Below are 18,115 nucleotides of genomic sequence, written 5' to 3' on the forward strand. Positions count from 1 at the left end.
AAAATTCACCTACATCTCTGATGTAAATATTCGGCTACCACATAAATCCTGTCGATATTGTTATCATGTCGGGTTATCAAAGCCTGAAATGAGAGGCGGAGGGACACAATAACGACACTATTGTATCACTCCGCGTTGTTTATAGCCTTGCTAGTGTCCTCGTGTTTATCCCCTCGTGTCACCGGCGGGCGTGTCTTCGTGTAAACAGCTCCTGTATCTAGTGTCAGGACAAAAACATTGCACCTTGTCACCGATCGCACGACAGACACATGTGACAAAAAACATGTATAGTAAATTATAGTCGAGACGTAACAATATGTATACATAGATACCATACCACTGTACATGATGTGCGATATGTGCGGTGTGCGCACAAAGTCAACGCGATGTTCGAACGATGTCTATACGCGGTTTTTAGTGCGTTGTGCGATCACACAATTTTAATGACAGTGTGCCCGACTGTATCGTTATAAAGGATGTAATGAGCATAATTATTACATCTACATAATGATTATCAGATATCTGATTATTTTAATTTAAATTAATCAAAAACGTATATTAAAAATCAGCTGTCAGGGGAAAAGATTATAAAACAAGAATTGACTGTCGCTTCTGATATATATTCAGTTGTCATCAAGCTTTGAAAAAGACCTTACTGCTCGTATGACGCCTTTCACGCCTTGGGCTGGTGTCATGAACATTCCTAATCTTCAAGGGACTTATCAACTTAAAATCATCCATAGGAAAGCATTAAAAAAACGTTAAGGAAACTTTTGTAATACTATATATGGAAATCTTAAGATAAAGAATTCCTTAAAACCCTTAAAATTCAGGAATGTTTGTAAAACTGGCCTCTGGGTGCTATTATAAACCTACATGTACATGTAAGCAAAACAGCTGCGAGGCACTGACCGTAGACTAGTTCGATGGTTTTTCACCAATCACTCCAGCTTTCCTCTTCACTGTTATAAAAACCGACACGTCCTTTATAATGATTCGTATTGTTAAAAGGATGTTTTAATCTTTCTATGACACTCAGCCGGTGCTTGGTATGTAGGAGATGCGTCTTTGTTATAGAGGCCTTAAGTACCCAGAATATTAGAGGTGTGCGATGTTTAATGATAATATTACAGTGAAATTACCTACAGGTACTTGGCCTATTTTTGTTGACAGACTTTAACTGTAGTTACACAAATTTACATGTATAATGTATCATCCCAAATTGTTGCATCTTATGAATACGTGTACACGAACAATGATAAAAATGAATATCTACACATACCAAAGTCAGTAAGTCTACAGACGGTTGTAACAGCTTTCTGTCAGACACGCAATACACATGTCATGTTACACAAGAACATCCAAAGAAGTGTACCAATCACAAAACGCATTACATACTTCCGGTTTAGGTTCCGAAAACGAGGCGCAACACGCAAAACTTCAGTGAAATTGGCGCCCCGAATATGAAAAATTAATGCATTTTTTTTTCGAAATGTTTGCATTGCATTTTGTTAAGTGCTTACGATTGATAGGCCTTTCTGTGGCAAAACGAATTAAAATGCATACGGTGGAACAAGATTGATCAGGCAGCCATTTTTTCTGATCAAGGTCAGATAAGTGCTTAAAGCTAATCCGTCTGTGAATTAACTGTGTGTATCGGTGTTAAAAGTATTAACGTGAACAATCAATGACATTACAAAGTGATCAGGTAGTGGGAATTAAAAGTAAACAAAACAGGAACCTAGTCTGAACGTGTCAGGTCCCGATGGGCCGTGACGATCGCGAGTGTGATCTAATATTCAGACCCGAACACTGTCCGGATTCTATACATGTATCATGTAATGTGTAATATGAACTCTATCCGAACAAGGACACGGAGTCTATACATATGTAATTACACTTCCAATCACTAGGTATCTACGTAATAAAAGATTATACGAATCTGACATTTGAATGATTAAATAAGTTCATGCATGTGTATACACATGTATTATGAAATCAATACCTCGTCGTAGAAAATTCAATATTTTGTATTGCTATTTCACATTCACATTAATACATCATAAATCTCTTTATTATTCTTAATGGCAGTACCCTGAAGTGTGTTTCATTATAATGGTAATTTCTGTAGCATGCCACAACTTCAGGTGCCGTTTATTGAAAATAATATTTATATGATATGATTTATCTTCATTCATTTCACAGTAAGTGCATTGTGTACAGTATTTATTAGTGTCATATGATGGGATATTATTTTCCATAATTATCCGATCTTAAAGTGAATAGTCGGGCAAAGAAAACCAGTCTAAATGCGTTCATTGGCCTTCCAAAAGTTCTCACATATTAATACGACGGTCAAGTTTTGCTTAGTTTCCCAGTTCTGACCATTAAAGTAAAGGAAAGTTGAAAGCATCGAAAGCGAGGCTGCGTGTAAATGTAACCACGGACATAGTCAGCCGGGAGGACGTTTTAGGATTCCTATACTTTAAATTAATTTCTTCGTGCGCAGACAGATTTTGGCGAGAGATTTTATTTTTCTATTTCATAAGAAATTATACTGGATACATTCACACCATTTTTACCGACTTTAGCCATCCTTGCCCGACTTTTCACTTTAAAATATCATATGAAAAAAGTAAATTAAAGGGATTTTTATAAAACAGTTTCTAGTACAACAACCAACATTCGGAAGAATTGAAAAGTAAAAAACAGACTTATTCAAGGGGAGGCAATCGTTGTGCCATCTCCGTAATCGCGACATCTCGATTAATTTCCGGTAAACTTCGGAAATATATCATTTATATTTCCGAAGATTGCCGGAAATTTCTCCCGAGGCAATCGTTTTGCCATCCTCGAATACTAAGCTCAAATATTGTCTTTATCTTAAAGGGACGAGGTAGACTAGGGTTGACCTACACGTTTATTTGATCGTTCGATGGTGGTTTTTTCTACGGGTACTCCTTTCTTCACTTCTTAACAGAGAACGTTCTTAATTAAATGTACCTTGGTTATATATATTTATATGATGCAAAATGTTGCAACAATACATACAATACATACATCGCGAAGGTCATTTCCCACTTCTGAAAGTTTCGAGAACATAATGATATTTTAACAGAGGATATATATAGTTGTTTTTCGTTTTTGCACATTACAAAGTTACCTCCCTTGTGGATAGGTACCATTGTGACGTAAAATTTTGTGAGTAAAATTCACGTCGTTTTCTCTTAAAAGCATGGTGTTAAGCTCGTAAACACATGACGTCACAATCAATTCCTACATGCCCAAGGCAAGATACACGGAAACCATCCCGTCCAGTTTCTTTTTTTAGACGTAAAACAAAACAAAGAAAATTGATTCAATTATTTTCTCAAAAATATTTTGTATTTATTTGGCTATGCGAAAAAAAGAATATATCTGATTACATCGACTTTCTGTAACCAGGAAGCCGCTCAGGAATATATTCAAATGTAAATAAACATAGGTCATTATAAGGGTCACGACCTTTAAATATTTAATTACAACACGTTTCCCTTGTAATAGGTAAACTGATATAATATACATTGTATATGACAGGTAAGTGTTGGTCGGACAAAGGAACGCTTCAAACTCCACTCAATATCTCTGACCTTTCAACTCAAACTCATAAATCAAATAGTAGAAAAAATGACCTGTTTATTCTGGATTAACTCAAACAATGCTCTGTGCGTCCGTCACAGATGTTTTAATTGACATCAGTCTCTCTAGTATGAAGCTACCAACACTTACGTGTCCAGTGTTGATGAGAGCCAATAGAAAGTCATGACACATGCTTGTAAACCGATAACTTAAATGTAACGTGAATTATCATTGGCTGAAATCAACGCTGGTTTAAAATATAGTCATTTTCAATACAAATTTTTATATGATTTTGATATATAGGTTTTGCTGTAATATATATATACACGATAACAGCACGAACTTGAAATATTGATATCAACAAAAAAAATTCAAGTGATGAGTAAATAGATAATGAAAAATATAACAATTTATTGTAAAGAAATAATAATTATATTTTCAACTCGCACTCTCCTCTCGTATAGATTTAGAACTTAAAAGTCTAGCTACTCCACAAGGAAATGTGGCTGATTGTTTAGGTGAAGCACAGGGACCGGACACAATTTATTGTTCAATGGAATTATATATATAGCCCTATGAATATAGTGCGTCCTACGACTATTATAAATCAATATGTCCGTCCCCTGTGAAAAAGCATAGGGGCAACAATCTCTCTTGACACTCTCTCATGAAACGTAAACTTCATCACAGCTCTCTCATTTTTCACAAATGCACATATTTCGGATTAAGAAACACACAACAGTTTCTCTCACTGACAAATTATCACGTGTTTCCGGTGAAATCTCTCAAAAGCAAATACACTCTAGATATATTTCTGGTAAATTTGGACGTAAGTTATTTCAACCCTTAGCAATATATAATTATTTTTGTCTCTTTGTTTGCAGTAAAATATCACATTTGATAATTAAAACGAAAACCAGTATTTTTCGCATCGCATATTAAAGTTCTGTTATGATAATCATAAAATGGTAAACTGGATTCCGGATTAACTGGTCACAGTTTCACGAGCAATCCTTTTTACTTAGAATTTCAATGATTAAGCAAAAAAAAAAAATGTTTCTTTTAAAATTATTTTCCCTTATAGGGAAATTTAGGTTAAATCATTCTAAAGTTATAGACTCTTCGTGAAACTGGGCCCTGGATCCGGAAGTGATCATAAATGAACGTTAATATTTAAATTATTCGTTTTAGGTTCTAGTGACTCAATCAATCAGCAGCTGACATGTTCCTATATAGAACAGGTAAGTATTGATATAATGTAGTTGGTCGATTTACACAGACACAGCTGTGACGCGTATCTAATCGATATGTCTCATCACCAGACATTTTTACCGTGTATTCTCATGGACAGTGGAAACACACAAAAATGATAGATACATGCTATTGCATTAATGAATATATTCTGTGTGTGGACAAAATGTTCTCCGAGCCTTAATACAAACTAAAAAAAAAACAATTTCAATTTATAAATGAAAAAAAAAAAACAGTATGAAAAATATAATATGAACACTTGGTACTGACAATTGTACATTTTTCTACAATATATATCTACATGTTTTGTCCGTTATTAGAATATACTATAATTTCGTGTGAATAGATCGGCAGTAGAGCATGTTGCCCTCTCATGTCGACCAGGGTTACCGGTAGAGCATGTTGCCCTGTGGACCAGGAAGCATGCATGTACCTGCAATCTCCGGAACAGAAATAAATTGAAACTATATACACTGTATACATTTAACAAAAAAAAATGAAGGCAAAATCAAAATAGTATCTTAAACTCAAGTAAATGTATCCTCGCGTATTATTCTAAACTTTTCAGCTCTAGTCTTTCATCCAGCACTCAATGGCGGCGTTCATTATGCAAAGTACATACAAAACGAAAATAACGTTACATTAAATATAAGTTGTAGCAAGTGTTGTGGGGTACCAGAAGGGGAACGTTTAAAAAAATCGATATATTGATTCTCCGAACGGAAATCAATCATTTTGGCAATCATTGTTAAAGCTAATCAATTTTTATTTGCATAAATGACAAACGTTTGGCTTCGCCTTGAAATAAATAAATTACGTTAGGGAAATTTAGGTTAAATCATTCTAAAGTTATAGACTCTTCGTGAAACTGGGCCCTGGATCCGGAAGTGATCATAAATGAACGTTAATATTTAAATTATTCGTTTTAGGTTCTAGTGACTCAATCAATCAGCAGCTGACATGTTCCTATATAGAACAGGTAAGTATTGATATAATGTAGTTGGTCGATTTACACAGACACAGCTGTGACGCGTATCTAATCGATATGTCTCATCACCAGACATTTTTACCGTGTATTCTCATGGACAGTGGAAACACACAAAAATGATAGATACATGCTATTGCATTAAAGGCCCACTACCTTTCCGAAACTAAAAAAAAAAGCGCAATTTTAATTTATAAATGAAAAAAAAAAAAAAAAAAACAGTATGAAAAATATAATATGAACACTTCGTGCTGACAAATTGTACATTTTTCTACAATATATATCTACATGTTTTGTCCGTTATTAGAATATACTATAATTTCGTGTGAATAGATCGGCAGTAGAGCATGTTGCCCTCTCATGTCGACCAGGGTTACCGGTACAGCATGTTGCCCTGTGGACCAGGAAGCATGCATGTACCTGCAATCTCCGGAACAGAAATAAATTGAAACTATATACACTGTATACATTTAACAAAAAAAATGAAGGCAAAATCAAAATAGTATCTTAAACTCAAGTAAATGTATCCTCGCGTATTATTCTAAACTTTTCAGCTCTAGTCTTTCATCCAGCACTCAATGGCGGCGTTCATTATGCAAAGTACACACAAAACGAAAATAACTTCACATTAAATATAAGTTGTAGCAAGTGTTGTGGGGTACCAGAAGGGGAACGTTAAAAAAATCGATATATTGATTCTCCGAACGGAAATCAATCATTTTGGCAATCATTGTTAAAGCTAATCAATTTTTATTTGCATAAATGACAAACGTTTGGCTTCGCCTTGAAATAAATTACTGAAGTTAGCATGGCATACACATGATATAAGTAAGTGGTAAGTGGATTATCGGTTTAAATAGGTATGGGATTTATATATGTAATGTCCAATTGGCTTTCAATGCCTTGAATGAAAATAACAAAACATTGCATTGCCTTCCTCTTGAATTTCCATAATGTATTTAAATGTCAATTTGACTTGAAGCGAAATGACTTAATTTCTTTTGTATGGATATAAGAGTTTTACCGGCGAAATGTAGGCGTTCTGCTGTAATAGATAGAAGAAACAAGCTAGCGGCTTGTTAGCTGAATACAAAAATATACACATATTTGATGGCCTGTCGATTGTGTGTGTCGCATTTTTCATCTTATTAATGCCACACATATTTGATTTATTAAGGTATGCCTAGTTATCTAACAGTTCACATACTTACTAGTTTAGATATCGTTCAGAGTTACGGTTGACTATTCACACAGAACATCTGACTACATACATGGTTGTATTTCACAAAGCATATATTAGGTATTCAAATCGCGTGTACATTAAAGCCGTGGCCGAAAATAGAACTAAGTCTCGTTACTGGTATTCCTCGGTAAGGACCAGGAAATGTGGACGTTTATCACCGTATTAAATTATTACTAGCTAACATGTTACACATCAAAGAAATGAAAGTGACTAGGAGAAATTGGTCCCCTCTGGTAGTGCGGCAATGTTTAAACCCCGGAATGGAATCTCGCGTGTGTATTGACACAAATACACACCTATAGCGGACATTGGCGGCCAAACGGGTTTAACACGAAATGAAAGAAACTGGGAACTATTTACAGGCACCTAAAGAACAGGTTTAACAAAAGGAAAAAGGTATAACAACATCAAAAAATGTCTATACAAAAATATACATGGGTATTGCATTAAATATAGCTATGAAAACATCTGTGCAGTATCATCGTCTAGAAGTAAATATCATGGCCTGCTCACCTCGACTTTCAACAATATACTATAATAAATGTCTTTAGGAATCGACAGTGCCCGAGTATCGCCCAACCCTCTCATTAAACAGAATTCAACTCAACATTTGAATATCATTTGACCCCAATGTCGGCCATTGACCTCGACCTTTGCGAGTGCTTGGCGATACTAGAACACTCTTTATTCCATGCATTCTATTTTCATTTCATTTTGCATGTGACGAGTCTTGCGTTATTGGAAATATAACTCACTACATCCTTCTGTTGTCTCGGCATTCATCCTTCATCCATCTTACACGACAGTCCTTCGATAAATAGAATCTTCGACACTTTTTAAGCACTATATTGATCGGCTTCTGTTTAGTTCGTTTAGGGTTTTAAATAATCCAACAGGAACATCATCACTTGAATCAGCACATTATATTAATATCTCGCATTTTTTGATTGGTTGATAAACATATCCGGAATCACAGGCAATGTACATCGCATTTGATTAGTTGATGAATATATCCCGGAATCACGAGCAATGTACATCGCATTTGATTGGTTGATGAATATATCCGGAATCACAAGCAATGTATATCCCAATTTATTTCGTTAATCCAGATCTAGAAAGAACTCATTACACTTTGTACATGACACTTTAAGTTTGGTGTCCAGGGGGCAGTCTTGTCCCTGGTGAGAGTCTAATACATGGTGAAATCCCCAATATCATCTTCTTTACTGTCATCGTTCACGTTTGTGGGCCTGGGTGGCTCGTTTAGGTCGTAAGCTGTAGGATATTCTTTTGCCTCCGATTGTCTCGTTTCTGCTTTTATACTCTTAGAGAAATTCTTTTCGTTGATGAACTGATTTTCCTCGCGCCTAAAGTCTCTGGGTTTACGGACAGGGTCCGGATTATCGAACCCCTCCCAGCCTGTGTACGTATTACCGCGAGGGATTTCAGACGCGTATCCGTAACTCTGCATAGAGAATTGGCTAGAAGGTCCATTCTTTGGTTTCTTTGATTTTTTGTTTTTCTTGCTCTTTTTGCTCTTCTTGCCAGTGTTGTTAGCGTAGCGGAGATGTGGGGGTACAGACGAGGACCTCATGGGGAAGGGCTGGTACCCCGGGTAATTATACACGTAGTACGCGGCCTGGTTATCCACGGGTACACGATTGTACCGACTCCTATCTCTCTTCCTCTCATATTCCTCCCGTCTGCTCATGCGCGGACGAGGATTATCGTAGTCGCGTGGAGGGGTTCGTGGTCGGTAGTTGGAGATTGAGCTCTCACTTCCAAAATCGCCTCCATTTTTCAAATGAGGTTCATCCTTCTGAGGGCTGGGTGAGCGTGATGACCCGGAACTAGAAGAGAGTGACCTCGGTTTCCGTGGACGTCTGACATACACAGGACGTGGTGGCATCATGTGGGGAGGGAGCGGTGCCATGCCCGGTGGTGGGGGTGCCATACCCGGGGGTGGGGGCGGCATCATGTAGGACCCCGGGAACGGCCTCATCCGAGGAGGGGGAGAGAAAAATCTATGCCTCAAGTAGGGATGAGGCATAGGCTGGACGCCTGGGTGCATATATACTGGCCTCCTCATCGTCGGTATGCCTTGTGACGGAGGCGGAGGGGGGACCTGCTGTCGGGCCTGGGCCTGCGGAGGGACGGGCGCCGGCTGTTGTGGAGGAGGGGGCACGGCTGTCGGTATGGCTTGAGGGACTTGTCCTGCCATCATGTACATAGGTTTGGGGGCAGGTCCGGGTCCAGGCGGCTGTGTCGAGGGTACCACTGGGGGAACGTTGGTGACAGTCGGCCCGCGGTCAGACATTAGAGGAGAGGGAGGTCTCTGTTCGTTATCCGTCTTCTCGATGTTAAAGGTTTTAGCCTCGGCCTTGTCGCTACTGTAGAAGTACCCCTGTGTTGGAGGGGGGTCGTAGAACTCGGGCGGGGCGTCACGTGGTTTGTTTATAACTCCGGGGGTCAGGCGGATACCATTTGTGGTGGCGTGGCCATTAGCGGTACCATTGACGGTTTTTGCAGTACCTCGTCCGTCCATGGTCCCATTTTGGGCCCTGAACACTGGTGGGGGTCCAGCACTCCGGAATGACGCTTGGCCCGGACCACCTCTAAATGTAGGTGGAGGTTCGGACTGCACAGGCTGAGGGGTCATGGGGGGTAACCCTCTCGACTTCCGGTCAACTACGGATGTGGCGCGAACAAGATCCATGGCATCTTGATCAGATGCACATAGAAAGCCATGACATTCAAGGATTCTTCTACCCTTAGTACGCCGTGTGATGGTCGAAAAGATGGCAGGGCTTTTGGAGTTAGTGCTGGTCTTTGTAAGTGGATTTGAAAGCGAAAGGAACTGGGACTCAATATCCCCAGTACCAGCGTTAATGTTTTTCACATGCCTTACAGCGGCACATAATGTCAGAGATGAAATAGGGAAGAAAATGACAAGGTTGCCATCTTCTATGTACTGTAGTTGTATGCCAGTTGACAAAATACTCACCCAGGCGTCAATTCCCTGTACCTGGGTTTCGTCCCCGCTGGGGTACCTGTCTCTCAATGGTTGCTGAATAGCTTCAATCCCTTCCTGGGTCTCTAAGGGCACAGAACTCCCGATATATAACACACGTTTCTTCACCAGAAGTTGCGGTTGGGGCTGTACCACCATGATGAATGTTAGTTATAAATATCCCGAGAATTAATTACACTGTATTATGTCCAGATATTACACATCCCCGAACGTCCAGCCACCGTAATGTCCGACTTTCTGTTCCACGAACTGTCACCGTAAATACCTGTAATACAGGTGTGTTAATCGCTCAGGTGTGTGGGCCACCGTCCGTACCGACAATCTGACACAAAATTCACTCCATACACTGGGAAATGACCGTCCGAGAAATCCACGGACTGGTCAGCAAACAGTTCGGGTGGTAAACAAGCACGACAGTTTGTCAAACAGGGCTGATCCGACCTGTATTGAACACATATACAATTTCACATACACAGCTCCAACGTTAACGCTGTGACGAGTCAATAAACGAGTCGTGCGTTCGGCCTCCTTTCAGAACCGGTTCCGTCGAACAAAACTATTTTAAGCCTTCGTATTAACAGAAGCAGTGAAGCGTGACCTGGTCTCTATTGTCCAAGAGAACACATATACAAACTGTGCACATACACACCTACATAAAAGCTAGAGTGAAAACTAAACACTCTGTTAGTAAATGTGTCGTTAGTAGATACTTCAAAAAAGATTACCATACCTGAGAAATCGCCTAATTACATATGTAGACAGGTAACATATATACACCAGTAGGGGCACATAATCAACAAAACATCTTCACACAGGTGACAATATACATTATTATACATGTAGGTTTACCTGTGTACAGGTAATTATGGTAATACACTAAAATTATAATGTATACTATTTACGAGATTACGAGATGGACGGTGACATTATAGCAGGACGTGTCCGTCAAAATTGACCACAGATTGGCCGGAGGGAAATATATCGTATCAATCAGATACATACAAATGTAGCTGTCACGTTAGAATGGACAGTTGGAAGTGATATCTCCATCGTGATGTCCATAGAACTGGACACACTGACCACAATACATGTATGTAAACATGATTTTTTTTTCAGCTGTACTATGTATATATCGTGTAAGTTGGAGGAAACATACAAAGACTACCTGACATATACAATGTTGGTTGATTATGTTATAACATCTTAATTAATCAACTAGGATTCAGTAAAGATGATCTTCCTCGTATACAAAGCAGTTTCAGTTCTACAAAGTTTATTTGTATCAAAATGTTTGGGAAACGGCGGTATTTTCTTGTTGCGACACTTTGTAATATTGAGATACATGAACGATGGCTGGGAACGGAATGAAAGAAATAAAATATTTGCGTGGGAACGAAATATTATTGCGTGCAATCGAAATACAATACATGTATATTATTTCACGAGAATGAAATATCATTGGTAGGGCATATTTCTTTGCTAAGCAATAATTATTTCGTTCCCGCATAATAACATTTCGTTCCCATGAATAACTATTTCGTTCGAACGCAAATCTTTTATTTTATCGTATACGTTCGCAGCACTGTAGTGAGACTTTACATATAGAGCTAGTAGCTTTATTACTATAGTGCTGTCTTACTGAATTATGCATTCAAATTTTATTTGAAAACGAACAAACCAGTCGTGACGAGTCGTCCCACTCCCTTTTTGCAAATCATTAGTGTTTGGGATGCAGTAAGCAATATAAATGTATAGTGACCGCATGGTTATAGATAATAAGATGCTCCGACATGTCTGGGTCCCGAGTTCGATTGCAAGGTACTGACCACTGGTCAGTGATTTTTCTCTAGATGCTCCAGCTTTCCTCTACCATCAAAAGTTGAACATCCCTAAATGACAATTACATTTAAAGAAACCACTGAATGGGCATACCATCTGAAATTTGTTTAAAGCTACCAGAGTAACTTCCCTTCAATTCCATTTTATCATATCTAAAAGGTTTAATATGACTGAAAGCAAGGCCTTAAATGCCTTAAATGTTTTAAAATGAGTCATACACGGCATAGGAAGAGCGAAGATCTACTTGTTTACTTTATTTTCTATTTCATGTAGAAGACATAATTTAGAAATAAAAAGGACACACTTTAAACTATAGAAGTATATGATGAAATAATTGTCTAGCATAAACTTAAAGATATGAACTCAAAGATTCGAATTTCTCTGTGTCCATTCAAGGCCCGGAGTGCCGTGTATGCGAATCCTATGATTTCGCGCCATTTGTTGACGTTATGTGACGGCATGATTCCTTGCGCCTTGGTGGATAATTTGACTGCATTCTATAGCTTTTAATTTTCAAAGTGTTATTATTATTATTTAAAAAATATTTAAATTTTTTTTTAATTACCCATGGTATGCATTTGCATTAGTATAATATATATTTACTGGGGAGAGCAGTACCGGAGCAACGCACAACCTCCCCATATGTATGAAAAAACTGGCGGCCGCAAACTGAAGCTGTCAGTGTGTAGGATTGAATTTTCAAGATTGTGATTTTTTTCTTATATTTTCGTGTATCTGTTACCTTAGAAGTGCTTCGCATTTCGTGCCCTTCGGCACGAGGGCTGCGCCCTTATAATATGACGAGGATAGTCAGTATGTTTTTACTGATTCAAAGAAATATATCAACATTACGTACTGTAGTTAGGGAGTGGTTTATCACCTGTAATCACTCAACCAACATCAATGTATTACATTTACATATAATGTACAATGAATTTAATGAAGTTTGCAATCAAATGTACATAAATGGTAGTCATTTTGAATTAAAACTCTGGTATGCGTGTACATGTAGAGTCTGATCTCTGATACGCGTGACTGATTGGTTAACATGTCTGACAATGTACCATTCGTTCTATTACCGGGATTATCAACTTAAAAGATCTACATGCATATTGCATGTTTCCTGACCAGGCCATTAAGCGGAGGTTTTTCTCCGGAAAGTCTGACTTTTCTCTACACAGTTATTTATACATATAGAACACGACGACGTCTTGAAATATCCAAAATGATGTGGATAATACGCAATCTTATGTATTTATGCCAGCTTTGGTTTCTTTTGCCTTCTTTTATTTTCTTATGTTAATGCTATAGAATGCGGTCGTGCTCGTTTTATGTATGTCTTTATAAAGGGTCAGCCTGCCTTGAAAATTCGTTTATACTTAGTTCGGGGCTACATCCTCGCCCCATATGTTCAAACAAGGACAATACAACGCCTCCAATGAACGTTACGTCATACTGTACCTGACCACGTCACGAGTCACACCTTCGACCATCTGTCGGAGTGATTGTCGGGCTCTATCTAAAACATATACAGATATCAATGTACTATATAAACGATACCAGATTTCTATCTTCGGGAAACTTAAGCACCAAATGAAGAAACTCGCTACAATTGTATTCGAAGTTATACATAATGTTATGATGTCTTTTGATAAATAATTATTACGTTTATTTAACTGTGTACTCGATCAGTTGGCAACCTCTAGAGCTATAAGGGGGATTCCATCCGCCCAATCTCCCCCTCCCCCCGAAAAAAAATCAAAGAGACAGATTTTGCGTTGCGCAATTTTTGCGATGCAGATAATTAAATTATGGTGTTATGCACTTATTTTCCACCATTGTTGATAATTATAAATATGAATTATGTTTTGTTTTACTTGTAGTTAAAAAAATTGTTATATGATATAAATAAGGAGTTTAAATCCTTCTTGCTTATGGACAGGTCACAGTTAAATGGACGACATTTTAGTATGTATCATTATTGTGAGATGTCTTCCACGTGGCGTGAGACAGGTCTTTATGCGGGAGATATCCACTGAAAATCGTGATTATTCCGCCAAAATCGTGAGTTTTAGTATTACTCTCCGTATTCGGTATAGTTCGGAGTAGTCCGTCGATTTCCAGTGTCACTTGTTCTAAATGATGAATCGTGCAAATGTCTTTTTGCAATGATGGAGCATAAGTCGTCAATCTTCGACAAAGTTCGGAGCTGTCCGTCATTGTCGGCACGACCCTTGTTGTAAATGATGCATCACCTGATTAGCCTTTTTTGTAATGCCGTATTCGGTCATTGATTACCAGTCTAACTGTGCCAGAGTTACACCAACAGCTACTGAGCATCATTTGTCACTTTAAACGAGACCGAGTATGACTGGCCTTGCCCCCGGGACATGATTGGCCGTGCCCCCGGGACATCTCTTGTTAGATACCAAGTAGATAGGTAGTAATGATTTACGTTTACCATGTAGGAAGTAATTAATTGCGTGTTGTTGCACAGAAATGAACATCTGTTCAACTTGCGTTCTGTAGGTAAGAGAATCTATGTAGCCATACAAGTTAATTATTGGCCCAATTACATATAATTAAGTTATATGCATGCCTGATGACCTTATATAAGAACACCTGTCCTGATAAGTTCTACGGATACAATAGATACACAGAAGGCAATTTTGTTCTATATTTAAACACGAATGGGGGAAGATTTAAGGAATACCCATCCTCGATACTCCAGTAAGTGATCGGAACCCCCGGAGTATCGAGGATGAGGAATACCCTTCCCCGACATCGCGGGGATTACTATTACTTTCCTAATATCCACCCCTGGACTACAGTTATGTCACAAGACTAAAGGATCTGTGTGCGACAACGGATGAATAGTTACATTGTAATTATATCATTTGATGTACATCAGAAGAATCGTATAACGTACATTGTGGTTAACTTTGTGGCTTTGAAGTTTCACGTCGCTCACTGTAATCTACAAACAAAGATCTGCTAGCGTGTGATTGGTCAGATTTACTTTCTCTTCTAAACTGCATGAACAGTGAATCATCTGGAGTGTTGAGGAAAATCAAATGATGGAAGATTTAAGGAATATCAACATTAACCTTTATACAAACTCGATTTAGTCGGAATTGATACAAATTGACATGGAGATTCCTAAAACGAAACCAAGGAGACGAATCCTCGATATTCTAGGGGTTACGATCACTGACGTAATATCCACCCCTGGACTATTTCATAGTAAATCTTCAGTTCAGGAGGAAAAACTACCTGACCAATCACATGCCTACAGAAACCTTCTTTGAAGATTACAGAGAGAGTGACGCCTAACTTCAAAGCAACACGGTCAACCACAATGTACATTTTCTCATTAGTTTAATCAAAGTGTTAATCCCGTGTCTTCATTTTCTCATAAGTTTAATTTTGCATGTTACATGTACATATACATTTTATTTAGAAACGTGAGAAATGTAACAAAACACTCAAACCACACATGTTATAACTAACGTTACTATGATTCAGACTAACACGTTAGGTGTACTATTACCGTACATGTAGATACATGTATTTCCGATATGTCCAAACTTTGGCTAGGAAGGGGACAGGGAGACAGACTTACATAGTAGATTTCAATAATTTGTTTATCATTTAAAAATTTTGAAAATTTTGAGAGCAGTATTCTACTGTGTTAATTGTAAGGTTTAGGCTTAACACTTGATAATATACCGTTACCATAGGTACATGTGTCATGTTCCGGAGTCTAAACAACTGTCAGACACGCCTCCGTACAAATATACACAAGGAACCGAGATGAAGTGATGATTGAAAAATACTTAATAACATAGCATGTGTTAATCTTTTATAAATGATACGAAAACCAGAGCAAACGATTCATCCTGAAGCCGCCATATATCTTTCACCCGGAACCTCTTTAGAAATATCAACAGTAGTATGTTACATCTAGAGACTACCCGGATGAAACACACTGAAGGGTGACATAACGAAGGCGACATACCGATTCGGGGGTGACATAATGGAATTTCATTCAATTCAGCGCGATTACAGATGACATAACGATTGTTTTTATCACGTGATACCGTATTGACTAATCAGAAGCACTAATACCTGGATTAGGTATAATAAAACCTATTGTTTCTATTCGTCAGCTAGCCTTTTAGTCACAAAAATATATTACCTTTGGTTCCGTAACAATGAAAACCCCTATGCTAAACCCTGTTGAAGGCTTTTGAAATATCAGAGAAAGGCATGCATGTTTGTTTGTTTAATTCTATAGCTGAGCAGATATGATCTATTTCAATTTTAAAATTATCAAACCGTTGAATATTCTGTCACAAATCCGAATTGATGTTTATTTTTGTGTAAATAGTCATGGAGGAAGTTGTGTATAATTTCTCAAATAATTTACCGAAAGTACTACTTAGCAATGAAATGGGTCGGTAATTGGGAGAAGAGTTCTCCTTTTTTAAATAGTGGTAAGACATGTACAGTAGCTAATTTCCTGACAGACGAAAATTTTAACGCTTTAGTAAATAAGGAACTGATGTCTCCTCGTGAAACTTATCTATGTACAGCATGTGGACACTCGTCAGAAACTCTTTGTAGTGACGAACCATTCCCTAAAAGAGCAATTTATCAGAAACAATATATTGATGTTGTGATTGAACTCATAGAAAGTGACAGTCTAACTTCTAATAATCTCTGTAGGCTTGCAGGTGCCCTGTGTAAAACTAAAAGATCAATCTTAAATGATGAGTGTGTGCGCAAACAAAACGATAACAAAGATGATATGATATTGAAATAATTCAATCCAGTACAGTGCATTAACGATTGAAATGCAGTATTAGTTATTTTTGTTAAGGAACTTTGTGGCATGTCCGACCTTACCGCAAACAAGCGTAAGGCACTTTCCCTTGTTAAGTAAATCGAGTACATTTATGTATGCTGCAATTTGAATGTGATTTACTTGTTATCATACTTTATTACTGGATGCCAGTCTGTTTGTTAGAATAGAATCTTACATGGGTCTGTCAGGTGGACCGGTAAAATTGTGGATATCCCTGTCTGGGGTAAGAGAAAAGTAAATCTGTACCTACATACAGTGACTTGATAACATATTTTGATAATAATCAAGTCATGTCAAGGAATTGGCGCATGCGCTATGATGCGAAGGCGGTTGTCAGTATAATAACAAATTTCATTCACATTTTGCCATTACTCGAAAGTCATTTACAAGAGAATGTTGAACTTTCTCCTTCTTGACTGAAATCTTCTCTTCATATTGCTCAATGCAACTGTGTCTTATTTGAAAAATGCGCAATCATTTTCCGAAAATTCCAAACCAGTTTTATTGAAAAACGAATTCGTTGTGTCGTTTTAGAGTTTGATGATGATGTTGTAAATTTTGCAACAAAAGAAGTCTTTGCAAAAACCAAAGGTTGAGGTCAAAGCGAAATGCGCCGATCCCTATTGCTTCGTCGATAGTTTATGTGCCACCAAAACCACACTCGATAACCACTGACTGGAAATCCATTAATGATAAATCCATGCTGTACGACGTTGGTGAAAAAGTATTTGGACACATTATTGCAGAAACAAGTGAAAATATGTTTTGGATGTGGTAGGGTATGACGGATCACCATAAGTTCTTGGTAGCCTGATTATTAAAAATACATTTATCTCCAAGTCGTGCAGGCAATGTTTTGAGAGTCGATGTGTCAATGTGGACCATTATCAGAAATTCCACCGCGACAAAATAATCAACATTCCCTGTAACACTCAGGCTGTAGTCGTAAATATGGCAACATCTTGCTTCAACCACCAGGTTCAAGACACATAGAAATGAACATAGTTCAAGCATGTTTTAAACTTCTGTGGGAAGTGTTTTTGAAAGACTTTTGGACTTTAAGTCTGTTAAAGCCCAAATAAGTCTGTTAAAGCCTAAACTGCGTGCCCAAAGTGGCTACAGATCACCATAAAGTATTCAGATGTTGAATATCTCTCTGTTTTCCTTTGCCGATGAACTTATTTGGACATAATGTGAGTATTGTAAATCTCGACAAACAGATCCTTGTGATTAGGGATTTTATAAATGAAAAAAAAACCTACATTGTCTTACACACTGTTC

At 37.9% G+C, this 18,115-nt stretch overlaps 1 protein-coding gene across 1 annotated transcript; it reads right to left on the reverse strand.

The window, feature by feature from the left end:
• Nucleotides 1-6,050: 6,050 nt before the first annotated feature.
• Nucleotides 6,051-10,688, reverse strand: LOC138331366 (uncharacterized). Its single transcript, XM_069278935.1, has one exon. It carries the CDS (start codon nt 10,264-10,266, stop codon nt 8,287-8,289), a length of 1,980 nt encoding a protein of 659 aa, XP_069135036.1. The 5' UTR covers nt 10,267-10,688; the 3' UTR covers nt 6,051-8,286.
• Between the last annotated feature and the right edge of the window lie 7,427 nt (nt 10,689-18,115).

Source organism: Argopecten irradians, chromosome 9, assembly GCF_041381155.1.
Source record: "Argopecten irradians isolate NY chromosome 9, Ai_NY, whole genome shotgun sequence".
Classification (NCBI taxonomy): domain Eukaryota; kingdom Metazoa; phylum Mollusca; class Bivalvia; order Pectinida; family Pectinidae; genus Argopecten; species Argopecten irradians.

Coding starts and splice junctions, on each gene's coding strand:
- LOC138331366 (XM_069278935.1), bottom strand. CDS start 10,266: ATGGTGGTACAGCCCCAACCGCAACTTCTGGTGAAGAAACGTGTGTTA.